This window comes from Salmo salar, chromosome ssa11 (genome assembly GCF_905237065.1).
Source record: "Salmo salar chromosome ssa11, Ssal_v3.1, whole genome shotgun sequence".
Classification (NCBI taxonomy): Eukaryota; Metazoa; Chordata; class Actinopteri; order Salmoniformes; family Salmonidae; genus Salmo; species Salmo salar.
Genome location: NC_059452.1, coordinates 12,189,218 through 12,203,471, shown reverse-complemented (window position 1 = coordinate 12,203,471; position 14,254 = coordinate 12,189,218). Strand labels below are relative to the sequence as shown.

The window sequence follows — 14,254 nt, the reverse complement described above, 5'->3', positions numbered from 1 at the left end:
TTTGTAGAAATGGGCGGGGTTTATAACTTTGTGGCTGTAATAACTAGTGGCGACCAACCTACCCTTTCCACAGAATCGCCCGCATTGGCTGAGCCGAAAACAAAGTGTGGAAATACGTCTCCCATTGGCTAAATTACAGTTTACAATAGCGCTAGCACAAATATTTAGACAGAGATCCAATTAATACAATGTGATATATGCAAATATATTGTGAGTAGATCGTTTGATGCTCAGTTCTCTTTGTGAAAAAAAGTGTAGTTCTTTTCAGCAACAAGTACGCAAACAGACGTCGTGTCGTCATAGCCAATGGGAATGTCGAAAGATGGCTGGTAGGCGTGATGGCGTCGGAAGTCTGGCACGTTTTTGTGTCTGACTACTCGACTGGAGAACTTTGTTTTTTTATTCTCTCGTTGGCAGACAAGAACATTTGTTATTTACCGGAAATGGAGAAAGAGTTGTTTACTAAACTTGCATCTAAAATGGGTATAACCTCTGCAAGAATTCTACGGTGAGTCTGTAAAACGATAATATTAGCTAGCTAGTATACTTGAGACGGGACCATAGTTCAAAGCTAACGTTAGCTAGGGTAACCAGCTTGCCAACAGCTGTTATTATTTTGCTTCTTGATAACGTTTCCTAAACTCTGTTTGCATCTATATTACAGCCAAGCAGAGGAGTACATGCGATTGTCGCTGGTTAGATGCACAGGACTCAGAAATACTACGGATACAAGCAAAGCAATAATTTGTCTAGAGCTGGCAGCAACATCAATGAAGTTACCCCTGGACAAAGTACGTATTTTTTATTTTTTTAACATTTAGCTTTGTGATGACGAGCCACCTCGCCTTTTAATCAAATAACTAAATACCCTGGTATTGCTCCGCTAACGTGCCCTATGAAAACTGGCTTTGTGCTATGTTTCTTCAGGAATATACCGTCAAATTATCCGGGTTGAACAAGAAGCAGTATCAAAGCACTCTGAAGGCCATAGAATGCATGCTTGGCCTTGAGTCTCACCTGGGACTCCGAGACCTTGCTGTTCAGTTTGGGTGCATGGATGCAGTCAAAGTAGCAACCCAAATACTAGAACGGTGAGAACTTGAAGAGTAGCCTACATCTGGCCAACACAACTATTCTATAAATCTTTTGGAAGCTACTATATTAAGCAAGTCTTCTTTCCTGAGCAAGACACAGTCCCAAATATCGTATAAGTTGGTCAATGTAAATGTTAGTTTATTAAGATTAATCCATGTTTGTGTTCCAGGTATAAAGCAAGCCTTCCTGCTGCTCAGCAGAATGATGTGGACCTGTCAAAACCACTCTTCACTACAGCTGCTTTGAATGCTGCATGCAAGTGAGTGTTACCGTGTTTGTTTTCTCCATAAACCATTCAACCTGATGATTAATGCAACCTAATCACTATCCCCATGGACATCTCTCCAGATGCTTGAAGATCAAAGTGGACAGGAAGCTGGTAGCATCATCTGGTGCTAAAAAGGGAGTCTTTGACAGGCTGTGCACCCAGCTCCAGAAACTGGGACAGGACATCTGCAGTAAGTCTGCTGTGAAATGATAAAGGGGTTTGAGTAACATATGGTGGGAAATGGGTGAAAACCCAGGAAGGGCCTTTGGATTTAAAAACGTACTTCCGAGCCGTAATGTTCTGTTAACTAACGATACCTTTTTCTGCGACATACACTTCAGAAAGCTGGTGTATGAATTATTGTGGCCATTTGTACTTTTTCCCCGGGTGTGTAGATTTTTACTTTACTGGGTGAAAAGAGAATGTTGGTCATTCCTCTCTCTCCTTGTTGTCGTAGTTACAAGGGAGAGAGTGGATGTTCTATTGTAGGACTGAAAACTTGATTGATGTCCCTATCACGGCATACAACATGTCTATTACAAGCATACAACATGCCTATTACAAGCAATCTCGGAATGTTGTGGCTGAAATCAGTGTCTGCTGGCAGTAGGCAGTGAGTTCAGGTATGGTCCTCTCTCCCCAGGTATGATCTTAAGTATCTTTTGATTTGTATTATTTTGTTCCTATTAGAAGAAGCCACTCCACTGAAGAATCCAGTTAAAATGGCACAGAAAAGACAGAAAACACTCATGGAAAGTATTGAACAAAAAGAGGAAGGTAAATGTGACCAAATAATAACTATACCAAATTCCTGATTATGTCCTTAGAAGTTTGTAACTCTTAATCTTTGCTGTTGTGCGGTGTTAAAACAGTGTTAGACTGCACAAAATATTCCCTCTATCAAGGCCTTTTCCTCCTCCATTTCAGAGGAAGATCTGCCAATGTCTCAAAAGCAGCTGAAAGAGGACTCTGAGGAGAGTGCGACAGAGGATTACAAAGAGTGGAAGCGAAGAATCTTGGAGAATGCCCTTAAAGCCAAACAAGCCAATGCATGAAAGTTAATTTGAAATTCATTGCTGTTTATTTATTACGAAAGAGTGTCATGGCTGAGCTGACTAAGGGGAAAGGTTCTCACGAGCTTGGGCATGTGATCTGTGAAAATGCTGTATACAGTGCTGAGTAGTGAGGCTGGAGCTCTCGTTTTCTTTGAATGTGAACGCTGATGAGCAGGTACAAATCTGCTAAGGAAGCACACAGTAGCTCCATATCTGAGTTACTTCAGTTTTTGGAGAAGGTTAACTGAAAGGGGTGTTTATTTTTTATTATATCATTGTTTATTGTTTCAACCATGGTTATTTTATGCTATAAGCAAGCATGATACGTTTTCTATTCCATACAGTACATTGACTTGTCTGCCCCTCAGTGGCCGTGTATGAGATTTACTCTTAAGAGAATTCTGCTGTGCTGTTGCTGGTCAATGTGTTGGATTTGTACAGTTTTAAGATGAACATTCTGTGGTGTTTTTAAAACGGCTAACTACAATTTCCCTCATTTTGCAAAATCACAATTTATGGTGGATTATAGACAGTCTTACCAGCTGGCATTATCAACAGTTTTTATTTAGACAGACCACATTGAGTACCACAGTATGAGTCAAATGGTTCTAATTGTTTTTCATTTTTCCATCTGGGATTTTAGAAATACTTAATATAAGTTGTGTGTTTCGTCTAGGTTTACACCGGCGTGACGTTTTCATAACCGCACAAATCTCTCTCGGACAAGGTAACATATCAATAATTAGCATTGCGAATTTGAGAAAATTGAGGCAAATATATTGATTAAAATTCACGTTGTCCGAGAGAATTGCACAGCTATCAAAATGGCATGCGAAGGTAAACCTACACTGAACACAAAATTAATTAGAATTTGTCAAATTCACGATGTGAAAAATGAATGGCGGGAAAAACCATTGTAACCATTTTTGTGTTTATGGGTGTTGGACTATTGCCAATAGTAAAAGTCAGTGTCCTTTTGTGGCTTCACTTATTTTAATAAATTAACATTTATAGTCATATTGAGTTATTCTTGCTGAGTTCAAGTGGAGGTGGGGACACTGTCACAAAATAATGCTATATGGGAACACTATACAGTCAGGTTGTGTAGCATGCAAACAAGTGGCACATTCAAAGCCTTCATAGAAGGAAAGATTGACCAGACAAGGTCATCTGTGTGATTGTGAAGATTCACTTACCATATTCAATAAACCCAAAAAAAAGAAAGCCTTGCGAATAATGTGTCATTGTGATGTCAACTTCATGTACATTCAGTAAAGCAGTTCAAACATAAGTCAGTAAGATTTGTCATTAAATAAACAATTACACCTAAGTAAGTAGTAGGCAACCTGCTTGAAGCGCACTGTGAGCCCCGGATAATTTAGTAATCACTAACATCACCCACAGGAAGACTGCACAAAGTTGTGCACTGTACTGTATAAAAAGTGAGTAGAATACTACAGTACATTTCAATAAATGTCCATCATTGCAATTTGCATACCAATGCCAGACACTGTTGCAGATCATGTCCTGTTCAGTTGCCTCAGTCCAACTAGCATAAATGGCAGGAATGCCTGCCATGGAGGTGCAGCACGACAGCAATACACGCGAGGCACAACTACTCAGTCTTTGACAGCAGTCTTCTCAATGCTATACAGTGTTTATGGGATGATTCTGGCGAAACCTCTTCAGCCTGTTGGCTGCAGCAACCACATAGAAGTGTTTCTGCAAGGAAGTAGAATAATTGAATTTAGATCACTTTCTTATAAAGATTTCATTCAGACAATTCACTGTAACACAGATGCAATGTGTAGACCTATGATGGGATGCATGGGAACATGCGTAAATGGCTTCAGTTCTCACCTTCCACTGTTTATGAGCGGCCAGGTAGCGCTGGAGCTTGACTTGGGACTTGAGCCGCACCTGGTGCAATTTGGCTTTATCCTCCAGATTGTTCAGCCAGGCATGCTTCATGCAGCCAGTTGCACTGAGTCGACTGCTACAATACAGACCCAGGGTAGGGCTATCAATGCACACAGGTCTACGGCCCAAATGAACATTCATCAAGAGACTTGGTTGACTATAATTTGACACGATGTGGTACAACTCTGAAAACTTGACAACTTCCAAAACCGTATTTCCCCTTTCTGTTTCTAAACAGAGTTTTCAATGCCGCTGCCATTATGGGGTGAAAACATTCTCCGTAACCCATGCCTCATCTAATTCTGGTAGCCTATCATGAAATAACTGCTGCTAACAGCAGAGATGTACCCATTCCCTGGATAGAAAAGTAGCCTACAGAGGCAGGCTAATGATGAGCCCACTATGTTCCTTTTCACCATGGCTGATAGTGGGTGTGGGGGTGAATAACACACAACTAAGTGCCCCGATTAGGAATGACCAGATCATTAACGGTGACACAGCACAGAAAGAACAACAAGGTGCCTGTTGCCATCTGCAATCCGGGCTGCCGTTGTTTCCTGCCAGCTGACCACTCAGGGAACAGTCCAGTGTGAGAGCACACACACAACTCACTCAGGCCCTGGCAGTGTAGTTTGCATTTAATGTGACTCAAATGTGCTACTTTCTATTGACCTTCTATATCCTGTTTACTCAACTCATTTGGATTTCATGGCACATATTCAAATAACCCATTTAGACAAATGGCAAAATGAACCATCAACAGTCTGATTGGGATTCAGTGGCAATGAGGTGCATTCAGTTAGAATATTCCTGCCTTAGGCAAACAATAGGCCTTTTCATTTTACTAAATGAGATGGTGCTACGACCATGATTGAGTGGAGAGGACAAAGAGGGAGAAACAATATAGATTAATAGAAAATGGATTGTAAGGAAGATATGAAATACCATTTAGTTGGAATCAGCAGTCTGGTAACAAAGTCCTTAGCTTCCTCTGTGACATTCTCGAATGCCTCTGAATCAAAATCCCAGTTGGCGTGAAGGATGTTGTTCATAGTCTCTGCATCATTGTCCCCCAGGAATGGAGACAGTCCACTCAGACTAATAAAACAGGGAGATATTCTGGGTTAGTTACATTTTCATACAGTCCTTCTATACACTGACTCATTAGAAAGACAAAGCAGTCATCAAAGTCATGATGCTACAGAGAGCTCTGCCTCAGTGCCCTGTTGCATGGAATGAAAAGTATGGGCCAGGTATGTAAATACAAAGTTTGAGAATATGAATCTAAGACCCATACCACACTTCAACACAAAGACTGTGGGCAATGGTTACGAAGGAGCAGATGTGTGTGCCACGTTCCAGAGAAATTGAAACAAAACACAATCCCATGCTGATGCTTACTCTAAATAAAATAGAATCATTCAATTAGCACCATGGAGCCCTGGGTAGTGCTAGGTATTCAGGCAAGCTGGTGGGCATAGAGTGGGACAGCCACACATTCTTATTTTGGGCGAACCCTCCTAAATCTCCTTGGACAGCTGTCAGGTTATTAGCATTAATTGAATCTGCCGGGTCCTGAGAAAAAACAGACGGCCATTGGGATGCACACAGTTCATTCAGGGCCTTGGTTGAGGCTGACAGGCAACGTTGCGAGGGGGCAGCAGTGGGTATGAATTTAGTCATAGCTGAACAGTGTGCTAGTGTGAGTGACAAGAGACAAATGTGCATTTATAGATGGATTGCAAGCATGTTTCCAGTGGCTAGGATACCATTGGTTGACCCTTTACAACAGATCAGATCCTCATGTTACACCAGAGGAGGCTGGTGGGACGAGCTATAGGAGGACAGGCTCATTGTAATGGCTGCAATGGAATTCATGGAATGGAGTCAATCATGTGGTTTCCACATGTTTGATCTGTTTGATATTGTTCCATTTATTCTACTCCAGCCATTACAATGAGCCCATCTTCCTATAGCCCCTCCCACCAGCCTCCACTGTGTTACAAGGTATGACTGATGCTGCTGCCTTGCAGAGGTGTGTGGTGAGTATATTTGTCAAGCGGTGTTTCTCTCTCTGTGTGTGTGTGTGTGTGTGTGTGTGTGTGTGTGTGTGTGTGTGTGTGTGTGTGTGTGTGTGTGTGTGTGTGTGTGTGTGTGTGTGTGTGTGTGTGTGTGTGTGTGTGTGTGTGTGTGTGTGGTGATACTCACAGCATATAAGTAATGACTCCCACACTCCACATGTCCGTTGGGAATGAGACAAAGTCATAGTTGACCACCTCAGGAGCCAGAAATTCTGGGGTGCCAAAATTGACCTTTAGTTTCTCTCTGGGTCTGTACCTGAGGGGGGACAAGCACATTTGAACTATGGGAACATAAAGATCTCACGTCTTACAAGAGATTCATGGGTGGAGACTCAGAGTTACAGGGACGGACAACTTTTTACCAAGCTGTCTACTGGGTGACTGTTACCATGACTACCTCATTGGCTACTCAATTGAGAATGATGGGAAAAGGGGACGTCAATAGATGAGATTTGTAGATTAAAACAGTTATTGTCACTGAATGGAGAAAATACTGTGAAACATACTTTCTGGCCAGACCAAAGTCTATTATCTTGATCTGGTTCCCTGTGGAGTTGACACAAAGAATGTTCTCTGGCTGAGAGGAAATAAGGAGAGCATGTAAGAATCCTCACACCAGGGTGATATGTAATATAATTCAAATCCATGTCAAACTAACAAGTCTTGCAATATATTATATGTATAGTATAAGATTTTTACCTTGAGGTCTAAATGGAGAATGTATTGCTGATGGAGGTACTGTACCCCCTCACAGATCTGTCTCATAAACACGATGGCATCCAGCTCTGTCAGCTGGTAGTTCTCGTCAACGATCCGTTCAAACAACTCGCCACCGTCCACACTGCAAAGACAGGAGCTGGTCAGTGCTGGAAAAGTGATATTGTGCTACTGTGCAAGAAGCAAAGAAGAGGTGAGGAAATTGAGTGGCATAGGGGTTAATTCCACTAAAACAATGCTTTATAGCCTGGAACAGTGTTTGCCGTACCCATATGAAATGCAGATAGGTGGTGCTATTAAAGTTGCAATTTCTAAATACTGACTTAATGAGAATAATGACTTACTACTCCATAATAAGCGTAAGATTTGTCCGTGACTCAAAGGCATCATAAAGCTGAATCAGATTCACATGGTTAAGTTGGTTCATCACTCCTATTTCATTCTTCACTTCCTCCTTTGTTACCCAGTGAGAGGGAGGACAGAGAGAGAGAGAGAATAAGGAAATAAGAGAAGAGAGAGCAGGAAGTCACTCAACCTCAGCAAAAGGAAAATCACAATCTATCACATTTCATGATTTTAGAGAGAAAAAAATCTAACCACTCTGGAGGGTGCTTATACCCATACCAATTATACGTATATGACACTATACCTTAAACATATTAATTGAACAATGTATTATGCAAACCTGGGTTCAACTCAATGATGTATACAAACCCTGGATTGCTGATGCTATTTATTGGCCAGTGAGAGGCTTTGAAGCCACTGGTCGGCCATAGTGGCACTCCCTAGTAGGCACAGTCCTCCATACGAATGAATGGAATTCTAGAGTATTTCACTTAAATGTTCAAGGTCAAAATTACATTTATTTAAGTATTTCTGCTGTTGTAGTGGGGACAGTAACATTAGTAATCTAAAACAATTATACTATGATTTAAAAGGTATACATTAAGGTGTCTGTAATAGAATAAATGTGGCAAAAACAAATGTAGAAATTAGTAAATGTATTTCTATAGCTTCCAAAATATTTTTTACAATGGTGGGGGAGTGACATTTACATTACATTTACATTTAAGTAATTTAGCAGACGCTCTTATTCAGAGCGACTTACAAATTGGTGCATTCACCTTATGATATCCAGTGGAACAACCACTTTACAATAGTGCATCTAAATCTTTTAAGGGGGGGGTTAGAAGGATTACTTTATCCTATCCCAGGTATTCCTTAAAGAGGTGGGGTTTCAGGTGTCTCCGGAAGGTGGTGATTGACTCCGCTGTCCTGGCGTCGTGAGGGAGCTTGTTCCACACAACAGTGACAAAATGGAGGCATGGTGGCTTCAACACAGCGCCCCCTATCAGTCATCTAATAATGTGGCCCCAATAAACTACTTATATTGAAATTATTTGAAAATATTTTCTAATAATTTCCTATAAATAGTCTACTATTTAAAAGTATTTTCAAATACTTCTTTCCAAATACATTATTTCAAATACCTAACCGACCTGGGCTAAATGCATGGGAGTGTATTTGAGTCAGTGTATTTTACTATTTTCAAATACATGCAAATGTATTTCCAAACACATTCCAATATTAAAATACTTGTCTTTTACAATAACATTTTTGTAAAAGACAAGTATTTTAATTTGAAAGTAATTGAAATACCCTAAAAAGACATTATATTATATGATATTATTCCAGTAAGAAACAAATTAAAAGTGGATATTTCTGATATGAAGGAGTACATAAGAGCCATTTGCCATTCTGTTCAAACAGAAATGAATTACCTCTGAACAAAATGCATACATCACATATTGGACATGAGAAACATCGTACTTTGCTCAGTGTATGATTGATTTTAAGAAATGCATTATTAATCACAAAATCAATATCAGCTTTCTGTACCAGCTTTCTGTTGTACTCATTCAAAGGCAAGGTCAGAAGAGAAGCCAAAGTTGCATCGTTAAAAAAAAGTGCTTATAAAGAGAGTGTGATGATTAGCAAGTGTAATAGGATGTGAAATGAATCTTGACGGGAGCCGTGATGGATTTTGGGTAAGAGAAGAGACACAGGTGCATGCTGTGTGCGTTCTCAGCGAGTGTGTGTCTATGAGTGTCAAAGAGAAATGGAAAGAGTAAGAATAGAAAATGTAAATATGTGTAAAAATATGCAGAAATCAATCTGCCATTTCCTGGAAATATCTTTTCAATAACCAAAAATATTGTTTTTTCAGCTGTTTGAAGCTGGTGTACAGATCCGAAATTAAAAGACGCAAAAATGAAACTTACCAACGGGAAGCATAGAAATAGTGCACATAGAACAGATCTACTGCTTCTTATGCCGGGTGTACAGTACACGACTTTCAAAATCCAAACATTGCTGAACCTCTCACATTAAACAACCGTCTTTCCTGTGGTTATTCGTCTTGCTTGCCAATCTGGCACAGACGGGGTGTCACACACTACAAGATTCTTCACTTGGTCATGAGGATTCTCCACACCACCACGCTGTCTCGTGAAAACAATGACGTGACAATTAGATTGTTAACGTAGCTAGAACGAGCTGCGGCTCAAAGCAGCCTCATAAAAGTTCCCAGTCAGACGTTCAGGCTTGCAATACAGAGTTGAAATAGCCAACATTTTTAATTGAATAACATTGCTTCTGAACTTCATAGCTGTAACGATTTTACACTTTTGCTTTGGTCAAAGGCAAGTACAAATGCATATCACCCTGCATCCCACTGCTGGCTTGCCTCTGAAGCTAAGCAGGGTTGTTCATGTTCGGTCCCTGGACGGGATACCAGATGCTACTTACTGGAAGTGGTGTTGGAGGGCCTGTAGGAGGTACTCTTTCCTCTGGTCTACAAAAATATCCCAGGGCAGTGATTGGGGACATTGCCCTGTATAGGGTGCCCTCTTTCGGATGGGACGTTAAACGGGTGTCCTGACTCTCTGTGGTCACTAAAGATCCCTAGGCACTTACCGTAAGAGTAGGGGTGTTAACCCCGGTGTTCTGGCTAAATTCCCAATCTGACCCTCATACAATCATGGCCACCTAATCATCCCCAGCTGGCTCATTCATCCCCCTTCCTCTCCCCTGTAACCATTTCCCCGGGTTGTTGCTGTAAATGAGACTGTGTTTTCAGTCAATTTACCTGGTAAAATAAATAAAATACTAGCGGTAGGCATGGCTCCTGCTGGAGAGTCTACACATCCTGGGTGATGCGAAACAACGTCATCATCTCACTGGCTTCTTCTCTGGCGAGCTCTCATTGACCTATTACTGACCACCGTTCTCAAAAGTTGTCGTTGCACATCTCACACAAGAGCGTCGCAGATTTTGTGCCGATAAAACCGAACGTGTTTGAAAATATCGGGACGTCTGGGACTGCTCAAAGATGAGATCGGTAGCCCTCAGATTGTTCCTCTGACCCACTGAGTAGGCAACGACATGGGGATTATGTCTCTGATCTCAAAAACTTGTCTGGGATAGCTAAATCAGGGCCAAAATCATGTAGTGTACACACGGCTTTAAACATTTCAATGAAAATAACAGATCTATAACTCAGAATTCTATGTGAATTTGGTCGGGTCACCCAAAAAGTTAGATTTTGCAGCTTTAACTTTGTTGCGTAGTAATTTTTCATTTTGAGATAGAGAGAGCTAGTATGTGTGTGTGTGTGTGTGTGTGTACGTACGCGTGCGTATTTGTACGTGTGAGTATCTCTTTAAGCTGCGGCTAGAGAATTGCTCACATAGAACCTCATAAATAAACTTGACAGGAACATAGAGAGAGGTCAGGGTGGGTGGTGAAAGGTTGGAGTCAGAGAGAGGAGGGGTATAAAGACCAAAGGTCTGTTGTTGTATATCCACTTACCCTCTCCCTCATTCCCTTTACTTTGATCAACTTCGCAGCGAGGATTAGGCCCGACGACAGTTCTGCACACTTATGGACCTGCCCAAAACGTCCCCTGTGGAAACAAGGACACTTATGAGTGCATAGATACTTTACATACATGCTAAAGAGACAGGTGAGAACACAAATATTTGTTCATAGACACTGATGAACACACATACACCCTAGCCGCGCAAGCACAGAGTCTCAACGCGGTATTCTCGGAATCCGTGCTTCAGGTTATGTAGAACCTTTAAAATGCTAGAACTCAAGGCTACATACACCCTGACAAAGGCACCAAAGAGCACAGACCCACAAGCAGTCAACCTTGAGGGGTATCCTTTGCGTTGACCTCTGTCAGGGCTTTGCAGACATACTCCAAGGACCTGTTTTACTCCTCTGGTTTCATTGGAAGTACATCATCATCTGCCACACATGGAGAGTTTTACTAAGCCAAGTTCTTTACGTAGCGAGAGAGCGCCTCTACTCTACATGGACCATGGAGATTTAAAAAAGCCCCTATGCAAATGGGAACTCAACACCTGCCCAAAATAAACCCTGTCCATGACAAGCATAAAAGAAGCCAGTGCTTATTTGCAGACTCTGTTGGGGATTAGCCATGTCTGTGTTGCCAGTTGTTCAGCTCTGCTGCTGATACGTACTATCTCTCCCTGCTTTGCCCGTCGCCTGCTATCATGCTATACTGCACAGTCTGTCAGTCTGCTAACCCTGTTGATATGCTAATGCTGCGCCTGGTTACCGCTGCTGCAGCAAACGGCTCCTCTTGTGTTTTCTACATCGCTATTGTCAGCCAACATCATTGGGTAGACCTGACAGTGTATTTAAAACAGTAAAGTAACAGTTTCACTTTCAGTAAGTATGTTGTGTTTGGGGGGGGGTAACAATAACGGGGATAATATATGCAGCACCACAGTCTTTGTGTACAGTAAACACATTCTCGTTGCCCTGGAGAATTAGGACTCACCCTCCGAGAACCTCGTTAGGCTTTACAGCGTAATAAGAGCCCATCGGGACTTGCTTGGCACTCACAATGCGGTGCTCAAAGGGAGCGGGCAACGGTGGGCAGTCATCTGGAAAAGAAGAGCACCGGAGCATGATTTATTATATGCTTGGTGGTATGGGTAATGATCTGTGGACTTATTGGAGGATTGACAGACCATGAGGAGCAAATTTCATACTGCATTTCACCCAGTAACATACCGTTGTGCAATCCATATTGTGCTGAAAATGACATTGATATTGCCCTTCTTACCTATGACCAATTGTTGTGCATCCAGGGCTACCCCCTGTGCAGTTGCTGTAGGGTTTTTAACAACTAAAGAGGGAGTTGGCTGAGGGATAACTGGTTCTGCAGAGTCTTTCACTGTCTCAGACTCTGGTTGAGGTGGAACAGGTTTGTGCTGCTCTGTGGCCGCCACAGGCTCAGACTGGACCTGAGGGACCATCGTTACTGGCTCTGGCTCCGGTTTGGTGACCACATCCAGTGGGCTTGTTAGCGCACTGCTGTACGGGGTTGGTGGTGTTACAATGATAACTGGCTCCTGAGGACTGACCGCAGCCTTTGTAAAGTCCTCTTCAGGGAGAGTGTCCTCCTTGGAAGGAAGAGGGAGACTTTCAGCGGCTTTCTCCGGGGGTTGCCCCGACGGTTGCTCCGGCGGTTGCTCCAGCGGTTGCTCCTCAGTGGTGGAGGTAGGTGGCTGAGATGCAGTGGGTTCTGGATCTTGTGGAACCTCTGTCTCCTTGACTTTGATGTACTGACTGTCTAACTCACTGCCCACCGAAATCAAGGTCACATCAGGAGTCCTAGCAACACAGTAACATTACAAAACAGTCAATGTTTGAACAATGCACAGACCTACACTTTTTCTTCATTAATGAAACAGAATATACATGTAACTAATGAAAACAAGGTGACAGCAACACATTAGATGACATTTTAGATTGTGTTTATTAGTCACATATACAGGGATGCAGATGTAATTGCAGGGTACAGTGAAAATATTATGCTCCGGGTTCCAACACGGCAGGTCAAAATATGGATAGTAACAATAAAAGTTACAGGCTATGAGTAGAGACAGATGCTGATTCTCATGGTAAGTACCCCCCATTCTTGAAATGCCACTTAGTAGGCATGTAAAAATTGGCAACAACAGAAGAACCCTTTGATGTTCTGTATTCCCTTTAGCATGTACCTCATGTTGCTCACCCTACTCAGAGTGAGAGCCCACTGCCACTTGAAAACCTTTCACTAGAGACATGAAAAGGCAGCAGTGGGGTTTAGCTTGAGGTTAGTTTATCATATCCCCTCGTGCTTTCACATTTCTAGCTGAAAGTGTAGGTCAGTGAGTGCAGGTGCTTTGTTATCTCTTCGATGACAATTGACGTCAACTCAACAGCTCCACCTGTCACACCTTTCATAACCCTGTTGGTAGTAATGGTGCTGCTATTTGTTGACAAAAAAAAGCACTTAATAAAAAGAGAGATTGCACTTTGGAATTCCGGCATTTTCTTTTGGTTATGAATCAGTGACAGCCTACCTCCTCAGCTCAGAAAGCACTTCGATGGTGACCTCCACCTGAGCTACGACCACATCAGAGGCGAAGGTCTGGACTCTGGTGGGCTCTCTGCTCTTTAAGGTGACCTCTTTGGGCTTGCGAGAGCCTTTACTACCCCAATCACTATTGGTAGATGGGAATAAGGCCTCGTCGACTGCAGGGCCCTCTGTGAGAGCTTCTGATAACCCGCAGGGATCATGCTCAGGAGAATTTGGGACTTCCACTCCATGGTCTGTGGCCTTCACTTCCTTTACAGGGAGCTCTAGCACCGGCTGGTCACCTGTGGGAGAACAGCAACAGATGTACGAGAAGGAATTAGCTCAAGTAATCACTAATTTGCTTATGGAATCCCCACCCACTCACATTAACTTTGCAGAAAACATCCAGGCAGTTGTCAGTAACTGGTCAACATTGACTGAAAGAACCTTAAAATGCATTTCATGTAAGGAATGTGATATACAGTACCAGTCAAAAGCTTGGACACACCTACTCATTCAAGGGTTTTTCTTTATTTTTACAATTTTGCACATTGTAGAATAATAGTGAAGACATCCAAATTATGAAATAACACATATGGAATCATGTAGTAACCAAAAAAGTGTTCAACAAATCAAAATATATATTAGATTTTAGATTCTTCAAAGTAGCCACCCT

The 14,254-nt window shown here is 42.0% G+C and overlaps 2 protein-coding genes across 3 annotated transcripts in view; one reads left to right on the top strand and one right to left on the bottom strand.

Annotated features, from left to right (window-relative positions):
* Positions 1-62: 62 nt before the first annotated feature.
* orc6 (origin recognition complex, subunit 6) lies at positions 63-3,435 on the top strand. Its single transcript, XM_014126519.2, has 7 exons — positions 63-508; positions 665-791; positions 928-1,091; positions 1,265-1,354; positions 1,444-1,553; positions 2,054-2,140; positions 2,291-3,435. The coding sequence occupies exons 1-7, from the start codon at positions 339-341 to the stop codon at positions 2,416-2,418; spliced, it is 876 nt and encodes a 291-aa protein (XP_013981994.2). The 5' UTR covers positions 63-338; the 3' UTR covers positions 2,419-3,435.
* The window catches only part of LOC106562001 (myosin light chain kinase 3), a 33,597-nt gene continuing 22,307 nt past the window's right edge, over positions 2,965-14,254 (bottom strand). For both annotated transcript variants that reach the window (XM_014126514.2, XM_014126512.2), the window contains exons 3-13: positions 13,583-13,880; positions 12,298-12,848; positions 12,010-12,115; positions 11,007-11,100; positions 7,481-7,590; positions 7,119-7,260; positions 6,926-6,996; positions 6,547-6,675; positions 5,284-5,436; positions 4,279-4,414; positions 2,965-4,140 (exon numbers count right to left, since the gene is read on the bottom strand). In XM_014126514.2, the coding sequence (XP_013981989.1) occupies positions 4,066-4,140; positions 4,279-4,414; positions 5,284-5,436; positions 6,547-6,675; positions 6,926-6,996; positions 7,119-7,260; positions 7,481-7,590; positions 11,007-11,100; positions 12,010-12,115; positions 12,298-12,848; positions 13,583-13,880 (1,865 nt within the window). In that variant the 3' untranslated portion in view covers positions 2,965-4,065. The remainder of the gene's footprint in view (positions 4,141-4,278; positions 4,415-5,283; positions 5,437-6,546; positions 6,676-6,925; positions 6,997-7,118; positions 7,261-7,480; positions 7,591-11,006; positions 11,101-12,009; positions 12,116-12,297; positions 12,849-13,582; positions 13,881-14,254) is intronic.